At 34.0% G+C, this 15570-nt stretch overlaps 1 protein-coding gene across 2 annotated transcripts in view; it reads left to right on the plus strand.

The window, feature by feature from the left end:
* The window catches only part of LOC142225493 (uncharacterized), a 131169-nt gene that overhangs the window by 68985 nt on the left and 46614 nt on the right, over window positions 1-15570 (plus strand). For both annotated transcript variants that reach the window (XM_075295278.1, XM_075295279.1), the window contains exon 3: window positions 3800-3942. In XM_075295278.1, coding sequence (XP_075151393.1) covers window positions 3800-3942 — 143 coding nt within the window. The remainder of the gene's footprint in view (window positions 1-3799; window positions 3943-15570) is intronic.

Raw genomic sequence — 15570 nt, forward strand, 5'->3', positions numbered from 1 at the left:
TTTAAATAGTCTGAAACAATGCAATCCAGATCTTCAAACAGATGATTGGAAGGTTGGCCGGTAGGATGAAGTGGATGGACCAAGACGACATGCAGTGTTGATATTGAACACTCAGTCTTTGCCACAGCTAGCAAAGTCCCAGGGCCGTGTATGTTATGGCTTTCAGTACATCCAAATGAAGGTATATAAAAACGATCAGCTATAGGATTCAGAAATGGACAAGCCCCTGTCTGAATCAGAAATAAGCAGATCTTCTTGCGAAGTCGAGGGAGATACCAAAGACATGGATGGACACCGTATGCGAGAGGTGGTTTCTACTGCCAGTGGAGCGGATAACTAAGGCCTTCAACATCTCACTGAAAGCTGCATGCCCTAGAGGAAAGCCAAGGGGGAAAATCGACCGCCATTATGGTCTACGGAGTTAAGTAATATGAGGAAATCCTGTAGAGAGGTCTTTAGCAGAGCAAATTTCCCACCAGAGCTCCGGAGGATTGGGACGCTTACAAGAAGAATCTGAGAGGATACAAGCGAGAACTGAGAAAGGCTCAGCATAACTCCTGGAATGATTACTGCAGCAGTATTGAGAATACGTCCGAGGCTTCCAGACTACGGAAGGTACTAGTTAAGACTCTGGAGAAGATGATAGATATTTATCTTAGAACTAGCGTCGATTCAAGTTTGCTCTGGAAACGACAGCATGCATATTCGAAGGGCAGGTCTACTGAGACCGCATTACATGAACTAATCAGCTTTATTGAAAGCTCACTATCTGTCAATGAATACGCAATCGTGGCGTTTCTAGACATCGAAGGGGCATTCAATAACGTCCACCCGAGATCGCCATTATATGGACTGATAACTCTGAATGTTGATCCAGGTATACTTAGGCTGTTAGACGAACTTCTAATGAGGAGACGTATTTCAGTCACACTAGGACAAGCAAACATACAAAGGTATGTGAATAGAGGCACTCCACAAGGAGGAAACAACACTATGGTTTCCCTAGAAAAAGAAAGGATAAAAGTGGTGGCATACGCAGATGATGTGGCTCTAGCAGTCAGGGGAAAATTCCCAGCCACAATCAGAGATATTATACGGAGAGCCCTCCAGATGACTGAGCAATTGGCGAAAGAGAATGGTCTTGGGGTAAATCCAGAACTAGTCATGTACTGCAAAGATCGCAAAATTCCCACGGTTAAGCCCATATCCTTAGGGAGTATTATAGCTTTGTACTCGTGCAAAAGGCAATAGGAAAAAAGTGGGGACTAAAACCGAAAATTGGCTATACACTATATGATGCTTATGGTGTTGTTGTCTGGTGGCCGGCACTTCAGCAGCCGACAAGTTTAGACAAAGTTCAGCGTATGGCGTGCTTGTGTATCTCAGGCGCATTCCTTAAGACAGGAACAAATTCCCTGTCTTAAGGAATGCATATATTGCCTTTAGACATTTTTGGGCAAACAGTCAGCTGCGACAACGGCTGTGTGGTTGCGCGAGCAATCGCTGTGGTCGACAAAAGGTACGGTCACAGTTCGGTCCTCAAAATAATGCCAGATGTGCCAAACGTAGTGGATTACACTCTGGCGACACCACTTTTCGACAAAAAGTTTCAAACTCTAATTCCCAACAGTGAGGCGTGGTGTAAACAGATCCCGGGCAATAAACGATATATAGATTTCTACACTGATGGCTCCAAATTGGACGGACAAATAGGTTTCGGAGTATATTCCAAAGATCTGGAACTTCGAACAGCGAAAAGATTACCTAATCACTGTAGAGTTTTTCAGGCTGAAATATTAGCAATAAGAGAGGTGGCTAATTGGCAGAGAAGTAATGTTCCAACAAATATTATCATTAATATATACTCAGACAGTCAACCTGTAATAAAACCCTTGGATTCTGTGTTCCTTAACTCGAAAACGGCAATCGACTGCCGAAAATGTCTCAACGAGATGGTTGAGCAGTACAATATTCACCTAATATGGATGCCTGGCCATAGGAACATACCGGGGAACTGCGAAGCGGATGAGTTAGCAAGGCTAGGAACTACCTTACACATTCCATGGGAACTAGAATCTGTTGGTATGCTTCTGGCTACCTGCAAGCTCTTACTGGGTGAGAAGGCTGTTATGATGGCAAATGTTTGATGGGAGAATTGCAAGGGTTGTAACGGCACCAAGCAAATATGGCCCAATTTAAACTTAAACCGCACACTAGATATGCTAGTGTTCTCAAGACGTCAGATATCACTCCTGATATCTGCTACATCGGGTCGCTTCCTGATAGGCATAGTGACTACTGTATGAGCTGTCATGATACGGAGGAAAAGGAATCAATTAAACACCTCTTGTGTGAGTGTCCTGCATTTTGTGTAAGGCGTAAGCAAATTTTGGGGGCATATAGCTTTAGATTACTGGCGGACCTGGAAAACGTTAACTTAAGCAGTCTGCTAATGTTTCTGGAACAATCTGGTTGGTTCAACAGAAGAAAATAATCAAAAAGGTTCAGCGGTTAAAACTAGAAGTGCCCATATGTAATAGGTACTTTTAGTTAATGTGGTATCGCAATGGACTGAATAGTCTAAGTGAGCCTTAAACTTAATCGGGCTACCACTTTAACCTAACCTAAGCCTATAAGGCGCTGGAGCGAATAATTGTTAATATTGTATTGAATTATCATGAATAAATAATATTAATAAAAATAAACTACCATACGTCTTTATACATTGATAGTTTCAGCATATTTGAAATTAGTCTAATTAGAGGTACACTGTCTCAAACAATTGTCCGTACACCAAACTGTTGAACATATATTTCATCGTATCTTGGAAACTAGATAATTTGATTTTATTCGATCTTTATTGGTATCAAATAGAAAATAATCATTAAAGCTTGAACTTCAAAATACAATTTACTTGAAATAAATCGGACATATAGTTTCTGAAATACAATAAAATATAGCTTTAACAATTTGGTGTACGGACAATTGTTTGAGACAGTGTATATAGAGAATTAACACATTTCACATGAACATATTTATATACCCTCCACCATAAGATGGGTGGTATATTAACTTTGCCATTCCGTTTGTAGCACATCGAAATATTGCTCTAAGACCCCATAAAGTATATATATTCTGGGTCGTGGCGAAATTCTGAGTCGATCTAAGCATGTCCGTCCGTCCGTCTGTTGAAATAGCGCTAACTTCCGAACGACACAAGCTATCGACTTGAAACTTGACACAAGTAGTTGTTATTGATGTATTGCAAATGGGCATTATCGGTCCGCTTTTTATTGCCATAGAAAATTTTTTAAAAATTTTATATTTCTATAGAAAATTTTCTCAAAATTTTATTTCTTGTTTTGATCTCAGCTTAAAAACCATTGCGTTGACTAAACTACAAGACTAGCTTAACCAACAGAGGAAACGAATGTTTGTCAAATTTATTTGGGCAAAGCCCTATAGACTGCAAGATGGTTGGATGGACGCACGTTTCGGAGTTACCACACTCCTCATGAGCATCCTCTACTTGCAACAAAACTATCAACCAATTATCAGAACAAATTATGGTAGTTCACCAAACCCAAAGTGAACCACACTTTAAGATGCCTTGCCATCGGCCGCAACCCAAGTAATTCAATTGGGTATGACCGTCTTTAGTAGAAGTTTTACGCAACCCGTGGTGGAGGGTACATAAGATTCGGCCTGGCCGAACTTAAGGCCGTATATACATGTTTTTTTTTAATTGATTTATTATTAATAACTTTATATATTTACACATTTTATTATTTCTTTACAGATATGCAAGACTTTTCACAATTATCTTCAAAAACCGTTACCGAAGTTTTAATGTTAGAAATGAAGATGGCTCCAGCTGCCAAAGCCTATCTGATCTCAGGATATCCTCGATCCATGAGGGATGTAGTGGAATATTCCGAGAAGGTGAGTTTATAGTCGTATAGGAATATACTAGGTATTGTAGTCAGAATGACAACACGCACAGAGAAACATGATTGTCCCCATCATATTCGAAGAGCAAAATAATATGATAGGAGCTATTTTTGCGGCGACCATGTAGCATTTTCGCCTGCAACCATGTTGGCTCAGTGAAAATAGTTCTAAGAAAAATAAAATTGCCCTTATCTAAAATGTTATTATATTGATAAAAAGAATTTTGTTTGAATGAAAAGACAATTGTCACGATCTAAATTGTTATGGTATTCGTCAAAAATGTTTTTCTTCTAGTTAAAAGAGCATGGTCACAACCTAAAATGTTTTGATCTTTATGAAAAAACTTTTTTCGTCGTCAAAAAAAGACGCCACTTGAGAAAACAAAACACAAAATTAACTTTATTTATTTGTTTTTATTTATTTATAAACTAATTCATTGTTTGCTTGTATTTTTAATGCTGTGCAAGCAAACATCACATAATTTTACACACTCTATTTTGGTTCAATTTCAACAATAAGTAATCATTCCATATTTACTTCGTGCCTATCAAATGTCCAAACGCAGACATCATGTAACTGTAAATAAAAATAAATGATACCATTAGCAAAATGCAGAACAAAAAACAGGTACATTTTTTCAATTGCACTTCCCTTTTTTGTAGTCACATAAAACCACGTGCCACTTCTGAATAAATAAATTAACGCAGTAATTCCGTATTCTCAGTCTATTCCAAGGAACAATCAACACATGACTGACGTGCAAAATTAAAATCGTGTGTACCTGCTCAATGTTTTTATAAAATTCTTTTCGCTGCAAAAAATTAAAAAATTAAATGGTCACGAAAAAATTTACATGGTCTTTAAGGACATGTAATGGTTCCAGACATGTCTATACGTAACCTATAAAAATACTTTTTTCCCTGCAAATAAGTAAAAAAAATGTAATGATCAGTTACATGATTTTCACGACCATGTTATGGTCTCAATTTGTATCATTTAAATGATAGAACATGTTTGCGACATTTGAGAACCATTTAAATGTTTGTTGTCAGCATACATTTTTCTCTGCTATAAAACTATTTTTACAAAGGCAAAATAAATGGTTTTCGCGATAATAACATGCTCTAGATAAGCATTAAATGCACACAGAGAATAGATTAGTTGGAATTCGGTTGAATTTGCGAATATTCTGTATTTAGAAATAAATTAAAGTTGATTATACCAATTTTCTATACTTACATGCATTTGGTCATACCTGTAACCATTAGTTGAGATTTTTAACAGTTTTTCTGTCGTGCTACAAGATAATTGGTTGTGGCAACCGAACCTACCTCATTTGATTAATTTTGATTCAAATTGGTTGATACGACCAACCGTAAGGAAAATTCTCAACTATCATTCAGCAGTTACCACTTTCATATAGTATTCACAACCGAATAACATTTCGAATTTTTTAAATGTCATTTGTATTAATGAAAATAAGTTGAAGAATTTTTTGTATTATTTGAAACTTTAAAACAAACAAAAAATGGCAAAAAATATCGATATTATCTGTTATTTGTGATCGTAACAGAGCAAGATTGGTCTGTGAAGAGGATGTGGGCAAGAAATTCAAAACAATGGTTTGTATTGGAATTTTTTTTTTAGAGAACTCAACTCATTGTGCCGCACTTCTAGCATGTATAAAACATAAATTCGGAGGTTGAGGTTCAGCTTGGATCCAGAACTTTATAAGAGGTAAAATCGACTCTCCCAAGCAGATCGGTTTTACTTCTGGTCCCGTGCAATTTGGGTGATCAGTGCTCCTTCTTGTCCCTGAAGAAGATAATTCGAGAGACCGGTGTATATGAGAACAATATCAAACCTCTACCAATATAAACCAAATTTTTCCAATTTTAGGAAAAACAAATTAACTCTAGTTTACCAATTTCAACAAAGTCTGATAAAAATGTCGGTTTCGAGAAACACAAGAAGTCAGAGCGGGAAATGGGGCTATACCAAAAACTGGACCGATGCACTCCAAATTCCATTCACATATTTGCGGGACCCAAAATATCTAAGATTCCATTTGCTCGAATAGAAATTGCGATGTCTCGATGCTAAAGAACCCAAATCAGATCATCACTTTATATGGTGCTATATTAAAACCATCTTCAAATTTGACCTGCATGCAGACAAAAGACGAGTTTGTGTAAAATTTCAGCACGGTAAATACATTATTGAAAGCTATAGCGTCATTACAACAGACACACAGCCAGAAATACAGAAGGATATCGTCTTAGAATTTCTCCCTGATCAAGAAGAAATATAGGTTTATATAGTCGGAAATCGATATTTCGTTTGCGTTACAAGCGGAATGATAAATTTATTACAATGGAATGATGGTGAGTATTCAAGTAAGGCAAGTCTAAAGTCGGGCGGGTGAGTTATATTATACCCTGCACCATTCTGTAGATGTACATATTCGATACAAAATTTCCGAAGCGACACAATGACATCCGTCGTCATTGGGCGAAAGATATGTATTAAATCTAAATCTGATCCAATTTCGACCAAATTTAGCGTATCTAGCTATAAACCGGAGTAAAAGTTTGCCGTCAGTATTTATACACACACAAAACAGTTTGGTTGGAATTCCTTACAGTAACCGACTCGAACGGATCAGTCCCCTTTATAAGTCCTGCATGGTGTAGGGTACTTAGAATTGGGCTAGGTCGATCTTTCAGTCGTTTTTATTTGTACAAATCGATTTATTAAACGATGGTTTTTTGTTTTTTTAGCAAAGATTTTTTGCCGGTTTGGATGATTTGATCAATTTATAACGAAGGATATATAAGCTGATTTACAACCAACTTAATTGCAAACAAAATTCAATTTTCATCTTTTGTTATGAAATATCTTGTAGTTAGAACAGTTTGTACCACTATAAACATGTTTAAATATAATAAAATATTTAAGTGGAAAGGAATTGCTTTTTAATTCGGTCATGACTATTATCAAGGTTGGGCAACACAACCGAATTATGAAGGTAATCACAACCAATGTCGTCGGCAGACCCAACCAACACAATATGTGATATTGGTTGTATCGACTGAATCATTCGGGTGACACAACTGCCAACTGATAGTAACTGCAACTGCCAAAAGGAGGTTGGCAATAAATTCGGTTATCACAACCAATCCGTATTCTCTGTGTGGAAGCGACAACCATGTCCAAACATGTTTTTTTCTGTGTGTGTTACCAATTTTATTGTACGATTTTGCAATATCATTCTTCTGTCAATTTTAACTAGTATTGCTTGCCAAAAAAAAACTTCTAAAGTCGTATTTCTAGACATGTCTATACCTACCCACCAAAAAAAACCGTTGCCAAATAAGTAATGAAAATGTTCTTTTTGGATCCGGAAGTGGTGCAAAATTGACACAGAAGCGATGAATTTAATATGGGCTTGTCATAGGACGGAAGTCCTCCATTTCAACAGCTGGTGCACTGAATTTGCATCACTTCTTTAGATGTGATTCGAATTCAATGTTTTGGATGTAAATTAAAAAGTTCTGTGATATATTGTCAAATAAATAATTTTTTATAATTTTTAATGGATTCTAACGCTTGCCGGAAACGTTTGACCTCAAATATTTTCAAAAATTCACAGTTTTTTCAGATTGGATTTAGCATTTTTTTTAAACAAAATTTAAATGATTTGTACAATTTTTTGAATTCTTAGTCTGTTTTTAACCTATTTGAAACAAGAAAAGTAAAAATTACCCATTAAATGTATGAAAAAAGCCATGTTATAACAAATTGAATTAAAAGAACTTCCTGGGTAGTTAAAATAAAGAACATCATTGGGAGTGCATCTTCTGGAAGTGCTTTTAAAGTTGTGCCTTTGAAAGAACTTCCAAATTTTTTTGCTGGGCAACCTAACATATAAAAATACTTTTTTCCCTGCAAAAAAGTAATAAAAATTGAATGGTCAGGTACATAATTTTCACGATCTCAAATTCTATCATTTAAATGTTAAAACATGCTTGCGGCATTTGAGAACCATTTAAATGCTTGTTGTCACATTGAAAAAAAGCATACTCGGTTCCAAAGATTTTGTCTTTACTTTAAAAAATTTGGTATTGATTCCGAGCCAAAGAAGCGGAGAATACAAGTAAGGATACTTTTAAGACCCAATTCTCTTTTAAATTTAGGTTTTGTGTACTTGCTTCTAGGAAGCAAATTTTAATGTTTCGCTTTCTCAGCTTTTTTTCTTCATTTGCTATCAAAGTCCTTTAAAAACGAGTTAACGGCAACCTTATTTTCCAAATTAGGACCCGACTTCCAGTAGAAATTATGCTATGTTTCAAGTAAAAAACTTCTTTAAAATAAAGTTTTGAAAAACATGTCCTATATTTGAACGATTTTTTGCTTTGTAGTCAAGATGCAAAAAGACAACAAATTTAAAGACAATTTCATTAAATTTAAAGAATTTTTCTGAATTATTAAAGTCAAGTTGACCTTAGCCTATAAATTTTTTCTTTCATGTTAAGATACCCATTTTTAAGTCAAATCACATAATTATAAGGACAATACGACTTCATTGAAAAGTTTATCAACTTTTGGACAAGGAAAATAACTTTAATTTAGAGAAATGCGTCTTCTAAACTAAGCAAAATTTGTATTCGTATTTTAAAGACATGAAATCTTTGACCTCACGACAATATTTTTTTCAGTGCAGCATACATTTTTCTCTGGTAGAAAAAGACAAAATACATGATTTTCGCAACAATTACATGACTAGATAGATGCGGCAACCATGTCCAAACATGTTTTTTCTCTGCGTCAAGTTTGATTTTTGACTAACAGAACAAAAAGTCCCTCATCACATCCCTCTCTCAATTCAATTTCGACTTTAATGTTGAAAATTGATTAGTCGATTTGGGCACATATCAAAAGTCTATTAGACTCCATTTTGCATGAAGCTCCTTTAGTGCCGTGTTAACTAAAACCTTTTAGACCTCCTACGGGCATATTTCTCTTACTGTTTAATTACAATTCAGGATCGTAACCACGGTTACCACAATTGGTAGAATTCTTGGTAGATTGGTAGAACCCTTGATTTTTAGGTAGATTTCTCTCCAACTAAGATGTACTTCAATTTTCTATAGCAATAAACTTCCGAAAAAATTTTCTATAGAAATAAAATTATGACAAAATCTTCTATAAAAATAAAATTTAGACAAAATTTTCTATAGAGATAAAATTTTAACAAAATTTTCTATAGAGATAAAATTTCTATAGAAATAAAATTTTGACAAAATTGTCTATAGAAATTAAATTTTGACAAAATTTTCGATAGAAATAAAATTTTCATAAAATTTTCTATAGAGATACAATTTTCTATAAAAAAATAAAATGTTGACAAAATTTTCTATAGAAATAACATTTTGAGAAATTTGTTATAATTCAAAATCTTTAAAAATATTAATTTTCGTATTTTGTCATACTATTAAAGTCCATTGTGACGACAAGTTTTACTTTTTGGTAGAAGTAGCAATTTGGTGCAATTCAAAATCGTTAAATCATACAGAACATTAAAACATGTCGACACATGTACAATTCAAGAGTATTTATACACTCCAAAAATTTTCGCTAATACACTGAAAAAAATATTTACGTGATATTAAAGATTACGCAACCTAAATATTAGGACGTGAAATATACAAAATATTAAGGACAAATGTCTTTAAAATAATGAAATTTTAATTAAAATAAAGTTTATAATTTTTGTTTCAAAAATTTTTTTTCATTAAATTTAGGACACAAATTTTATAAATTTTCGTCCCTCCGTTAAAGTCGCATGTCTTTGAACTAAGGCTAATTTTCCTTAAAGTAAATAAACACATTTTTGATTTAAAGAAATTGCCTTAAATTAACTAAAATGTTGAAAGTTTAGATTTAAGATAAAAACGCTTCAATTATAGGCTAAGACATATTTTGAGGAATTAGCGTCTTAGGTTTAAAGTTTTTTTGGAATTAATAAAACATTTTTTACTTTGAAGTATATAATTTTGATTTTTAAACTGGCATTTGTTTGTACGTGAGTACCGTTATTAATAAACCGCGAAAAGTGAATGACAAATTGATAAATGAGATCTGGTCCTAGATTTAAAGCCAGATAGGTCGCTAAAAAACTCTTTATTTTAAAGAAGCCGCATCTTTGGCTCGGAATCAATACCAAAATCCTTAGGGGAAGGGAAGGTCAAAATCTTTGGATCCAAGTAAACTTTTTTTGAGGGCTGGGGGAATCGTTCAATCATTCGAAGAAAACAAATGTTTTCATACTAACAACAAAGATTTAATCAAAAACTTCAAAATAATTTATTTTTTTAATTTGGTTCATTGTGGTAAAATTTCTTCAAATTGTGGAAAATTATTTTTGGCACGCATGGCAACCGTGATCGTAACTGCTTAAAATTTTTGAATTAACAATAACCGGAAATAAAACATCTGCAATTTTCTTTCTATTAACTGGTCGTAAATAATTTCAAACATTTTAATTTTTCGAATTTAATGACAACCAAAGTCGACTTTGACTTTTTATTGACAAAAAACAAAAATCATAATAGATTTTTACTCGATTTTTCAATCCCTACGCGCAGAGAAGGAACATGATCACCCCAAACATGTTGTAAGAGCAGAATATAACTTTTGGACGGTGAACATGAAACATTTTTGTGGCAAACATATACATGGTCGCCGAAATCAGATACATAATTTTCGATAAAATAATATGGTTCCGCCAAACATGTTCCATTTTCACCGTTCAAAAATAACTTTTAGCTCTTTAAAAATGTTTGGAATGATCATATTCCTCTTCTGGGTGTAAATCCGTTTGAATTTGTTTAGTTTTTTGTCTTGGTAAAACGAAGAAATTATTTTCCTAACACCTCCGACCAACCCATGTAGATAGATAAAAATGTGCGAGCATTTGTATAGCTCTTCGTCTATGGAATATGTACTCTACTCTACTCCATCATTAATTCATGTGTCTACTTAATTTGAGGTCCCCGAATAACTTTCTCCTTTTGGTATAATATTGACACAGGTTGCTCTTGAATCTAATATTGTTGTAGTTTTGATAGTTCGGCATTGTCCTTATAGGACATTGTTGACCTTTCTTGGTATTGCCGGCCATTGAACGAGTTGGCTGTGCTTGAATTTCAAGCTGCATTAATTAAAATGTTTAATTAATAATGAATCATTTGTTCATCCACTCATTTGTTCGTGCGTTATTTGTGGACATTCACTGACAGGGCATTAATGATATACGGACCCCCAAAGTAAACCAACAACTGGTCGGCAGGCAGTAAGTCAATGGCGGAAATGAACTGTTAACCTTGTAGGTTTTTTTTTTTTTTTTATAACAAATCCTGCCACAGGACTCCCTCAATGCCATGTGCTCAACTCGTCTTTTTTTCTAAATCGACATTGACATATACATGGGCGACACTTAATAGTAGTGTCAGCCGTATTTCATAATTTGTGGGAAATAAGCACAACGGTATTCTAATGAAAAATTTAAACACGTTTGAGACATACCGGACTTTGGTGCGTTTGGTGGTGGTTTCGATCCATGTCATAGAGAGGTCAGCAATTTAATCGAATGAATGATTTTTCGGGAACTTTATCGATATTGGTTAAAGAAATATCGAACGAAATTATTTTTTTTTGTTTGGTACACACAGAAAACAAATTTGTTGTGCCAACCAATTTTTTTGCCAACCAAATTATTTGGTCCCATCTACTATCAGAATATAACCGACAAAATTTGTTGAAGCAACCAATTGTTGTCTGACACAACAGTATATAAAATAGTTTGAAGAACTACATTTTGGGCACATTAACAGTCTAATTGGCAATCACAACCAATACAATTGCGTTCGTTTGTCAAAACAACTAACTATTTGCCCGATAACCAATGCTTGCGAATTTAAAGAAAAAATCCGTTGAATTCATTTTAGTTTTTATTTTATTATATATTAATGTATATTGTAGTTATTGACCAAAAAGGATCTTGTAAAAAGCCTTTTATGAAGGGTACTCATAAAAGGCTCACGACCATACATTAACTTTGTTAGTTCGACCACTCACAATCACGTGATTAATTTTCAGTGTGACTTGGGATTCAATCAGGCTCATAAATTTTTCTTGTATATCGGCAGCAGGGAAATGTTGAGATTTTGAGACCGATAATGAGGCAGACAAACCATATATTTACCTTTCCCAACTTCGGTAGTGGTCACATTTGCTAAGATATCTCTACATATTTTATGGAAATTAAGATAAATGGTGAAGAGTGAGTTGCAATTTGATGTTGATCTTACTTACATTGAAAAACTTGATAATTAATGAAACAAAAGATTATTTGTTTTCATATATGTAGTCCATAGCAACAAGTTCCCTTTATAACTATCAAATCTGTTAACACAACCAACTTATTGGCCAGACAGACTTTCTGTTGGGTTTGGTGACACATTGGCAAAACAAATTAGTTATCACAACAATATGGAATATATTGAAATGGTTGCTTACTTCAATATATAAATAACGACCAATATTTGGTCGGGTGTACGAATTTTTAGTCACACAGCTATTATATTGGTTATAGAAACCATTAAACAAGGGAAGTAACTAACATTTATTCCAAACAACTAAAAATTGTAGGTCTCCACTATCTATTTGTTGTCGTACTCGAATTCCAACCAATCATTTCTCTGGGTGTAGAAAAAACTGTTTCTTTCAGGCAAAAATAAATTTTGTTCGGGAAAAAAGGTGACCACTGGTGCAATAAACTAAGATTTATTTTTCTTTAAAGAGACAACTTTACCAATTCTTTGGTTTAACATTTCATTGGGGAGGGAGAAATTTTTTTTTTGTATAAAGTTAGAATTGGGTAGGAGGTCTTCAAATTAAAATTTAATTAAAGTATGAGAGTATCACAATTTTTTCATTATGAGTATGTTTCATCTCGAATTTCCATAGATTTGGAGGAGGAGATGATTCATTTTGGGTCTCATATAAAAAAGTTCTTATGGAAATTACATACGAGAATTATTCATCCCAAATTGAACCATTTGTCACCACCAAAGTGAATCTTCTTATGTAACTAAACTTCTCATGTAACTCAACTTGAAACTTGGCACAAGTAGTTGTTATTCATGTAGGTCGGATGGTTTTGGAAATTGGCCACTTTTAAGTATAGTCCGACTCCCATATTTCAAATTTCATCCGATCCGGTTGAAATTTAATACATGGCCATTGACTTTATTCTCTATAACAACCATGCAAAATTCATGCATAATTATTCCACCATATAAACCTCTATATAAACTGAAGTTCGTTATATACACACAGAGAAGAGGTTGGTTGGAAATCGGTTGAAGTAATGAAAATTCTACATTTATAATTAAATATCAATTACCCCAATCTATGTACTATATTTGCAATCATACGTTGGTCTTTACTATAATGTTTCTACTATTTCAATGGATTCACGTTTGTGATAGACGACAGACAGTTGTAGGAACTGAATATCTCTACTTTGAAAAATTATGCTTGAATTCGGATGACACGACCTGCCGTAATTAATTGTCGTAACTGTCACTTAGTTATCACCACTTACGGACGGTTTTCACAACCGAATGTCATTTGAATTATTTTACAAATGTCATTTCTATTAAAATATTAATTTCATATCTAAAGCAGACTTATTTTTGACTTCAAATTAAAACGGCAGAATTTTCAGCTGTGGTAATTCTTTAATCATCTAAGCATGCACCAAATTATCTGAAGAATTCGGTATGAAACAGATAGGATGATAAATACACTTCCTCAATGGTCAGTGAGTCAAGTATGCAGGGAAGCCAGGTTATATTATATGTCAGAATAACATCACAAATTGAAACAGCAGCTGTGTAAAATGTACCTCCATGATTCTACAAAAACAACCTTAAAAGTTGGACACCCAGGTAGGTCCAGATTACATTATATGCTCCAAACCGGATTGGGATACACCCCAATTTCTAATACTATATGTTTAATTTTTAAATTCCTTTGCATGATAAAATGAATGCGTTGCTACATTTCAACAGGTATTTATCCCTAGCATCGTCCAGTCCATGATTTGACCAGTGAATCGAAATCGGTTTCTTTTAATTTATTAAAATACTGACCAGAGATGTTTATAACAGAAATCCATGACGAAGAAATATAAACTTTCGCGATATCTGGCGAAGTCGGAAAAATGTTTTGAGGTAGTTTGGACTACTTATTAACGTTCATATACATATTTATACAAAAGTTTCTATACTCTGATAAATGTATTTCAGATTTACTTCTGAACCATTTGAACCGACCTTTCTACGTTAAGATTATAGTAAGAATCAACATGACATGTCCACAAATATGTATGTGTATGTACCTACACAGAGAATACAGATTGGTTGTGACAATCGAATTTATTGCCAACCTCCTATTGGCAGTTGTAGCAACTATTAGCTGCCAGTTGTGTCACCCGGCTGATTCGGTCGACACAACTAATACATCATATGGTATTGGTTGGGTCTGCCAACGACATCGGTTGTGGCTACCTTCTTTATTCGGTTGTGCTGCCCAACCTTAATAATACTCATGACCAAATTAAAAACCAAATCCTTCCCAAATAAATATAATATTTTATTTTATTTAAAAAAATGTATAATGGTGCATATAAATCTAAATACAATGTATTTGATATCAAATGATCCAAATAAATGATGATGATAAATTAAAAGAAACCGATTTTAATTCAACGGTCAAATCATGGACTGGGCGATGCTAGGGATAAATACCTGTTGAATGTATCAACGCATCCGTTTTATCATGCAAAGGAATTTAAAAATTAAACATATAGTATAAGAAATTGGGTTGTATCCCAATCCGGTTTGGAGCACATAATGTAATCTGGATCTACCTGGTGTGTCCAACTTTTAAGGTTGTTTTTGTAGAATCATGGAGATACATTTTACATAGCTGCTCTTTCAATTTGTGATGTTATTCTGACATATAATATAACCTGGTTTCCCTGCATATTTGACTCACTGACCATTGAGGAAGTGTATTTCTCATCCTATCTGTTACATACCGAATTCTCCAGATAATTTCGTGCATATTTAGATAATTAAAAAATTACTGTAGCTGAAAATTCTGTCGTTTTAATTTGAAGTCCGAAAAAATCTTTAGATATGAAATTAATATTTTAATAGAAATGACATTTGTAAAATAATTCAAATGACATTCGGTTGTGAAAACCATCCGTAAGTGGTGATAACTAAGTGACAGTTACGACATTTAATTACGGCAGGTCGTGTCATCCGAATTCAAGCATAAGTTTTCAAAGTAGAGATATTCAGTTCCTACAACTGTCTGTCGTCTAACATAAACGTAAATCCATTGAAATAGTAGAAGCATTATATTAAAGACCAAAGTATGATTGCAAATATAGTACATAGATTGGGGTAATTGATATTTAATTATAAATGTAGAATTTTCATTACTTCAACCGATTTCCAACCAACCTCTTCTCTGTGTGTA

This window comes from Haematobia irritans, chromosome 2, assembly GCF_050003625.1.
Source record: "Haematobia irritans isolate KBUSLIRL chromosome 2, ASM5000362v1, whole genome shotgun sequence".
NCBI classification, from domain to species: Eukaryota; Metazoa; Arthropoda; class Insecta; order Diptera; family Muscidae; genus Haematobia; species Haematobia irritans.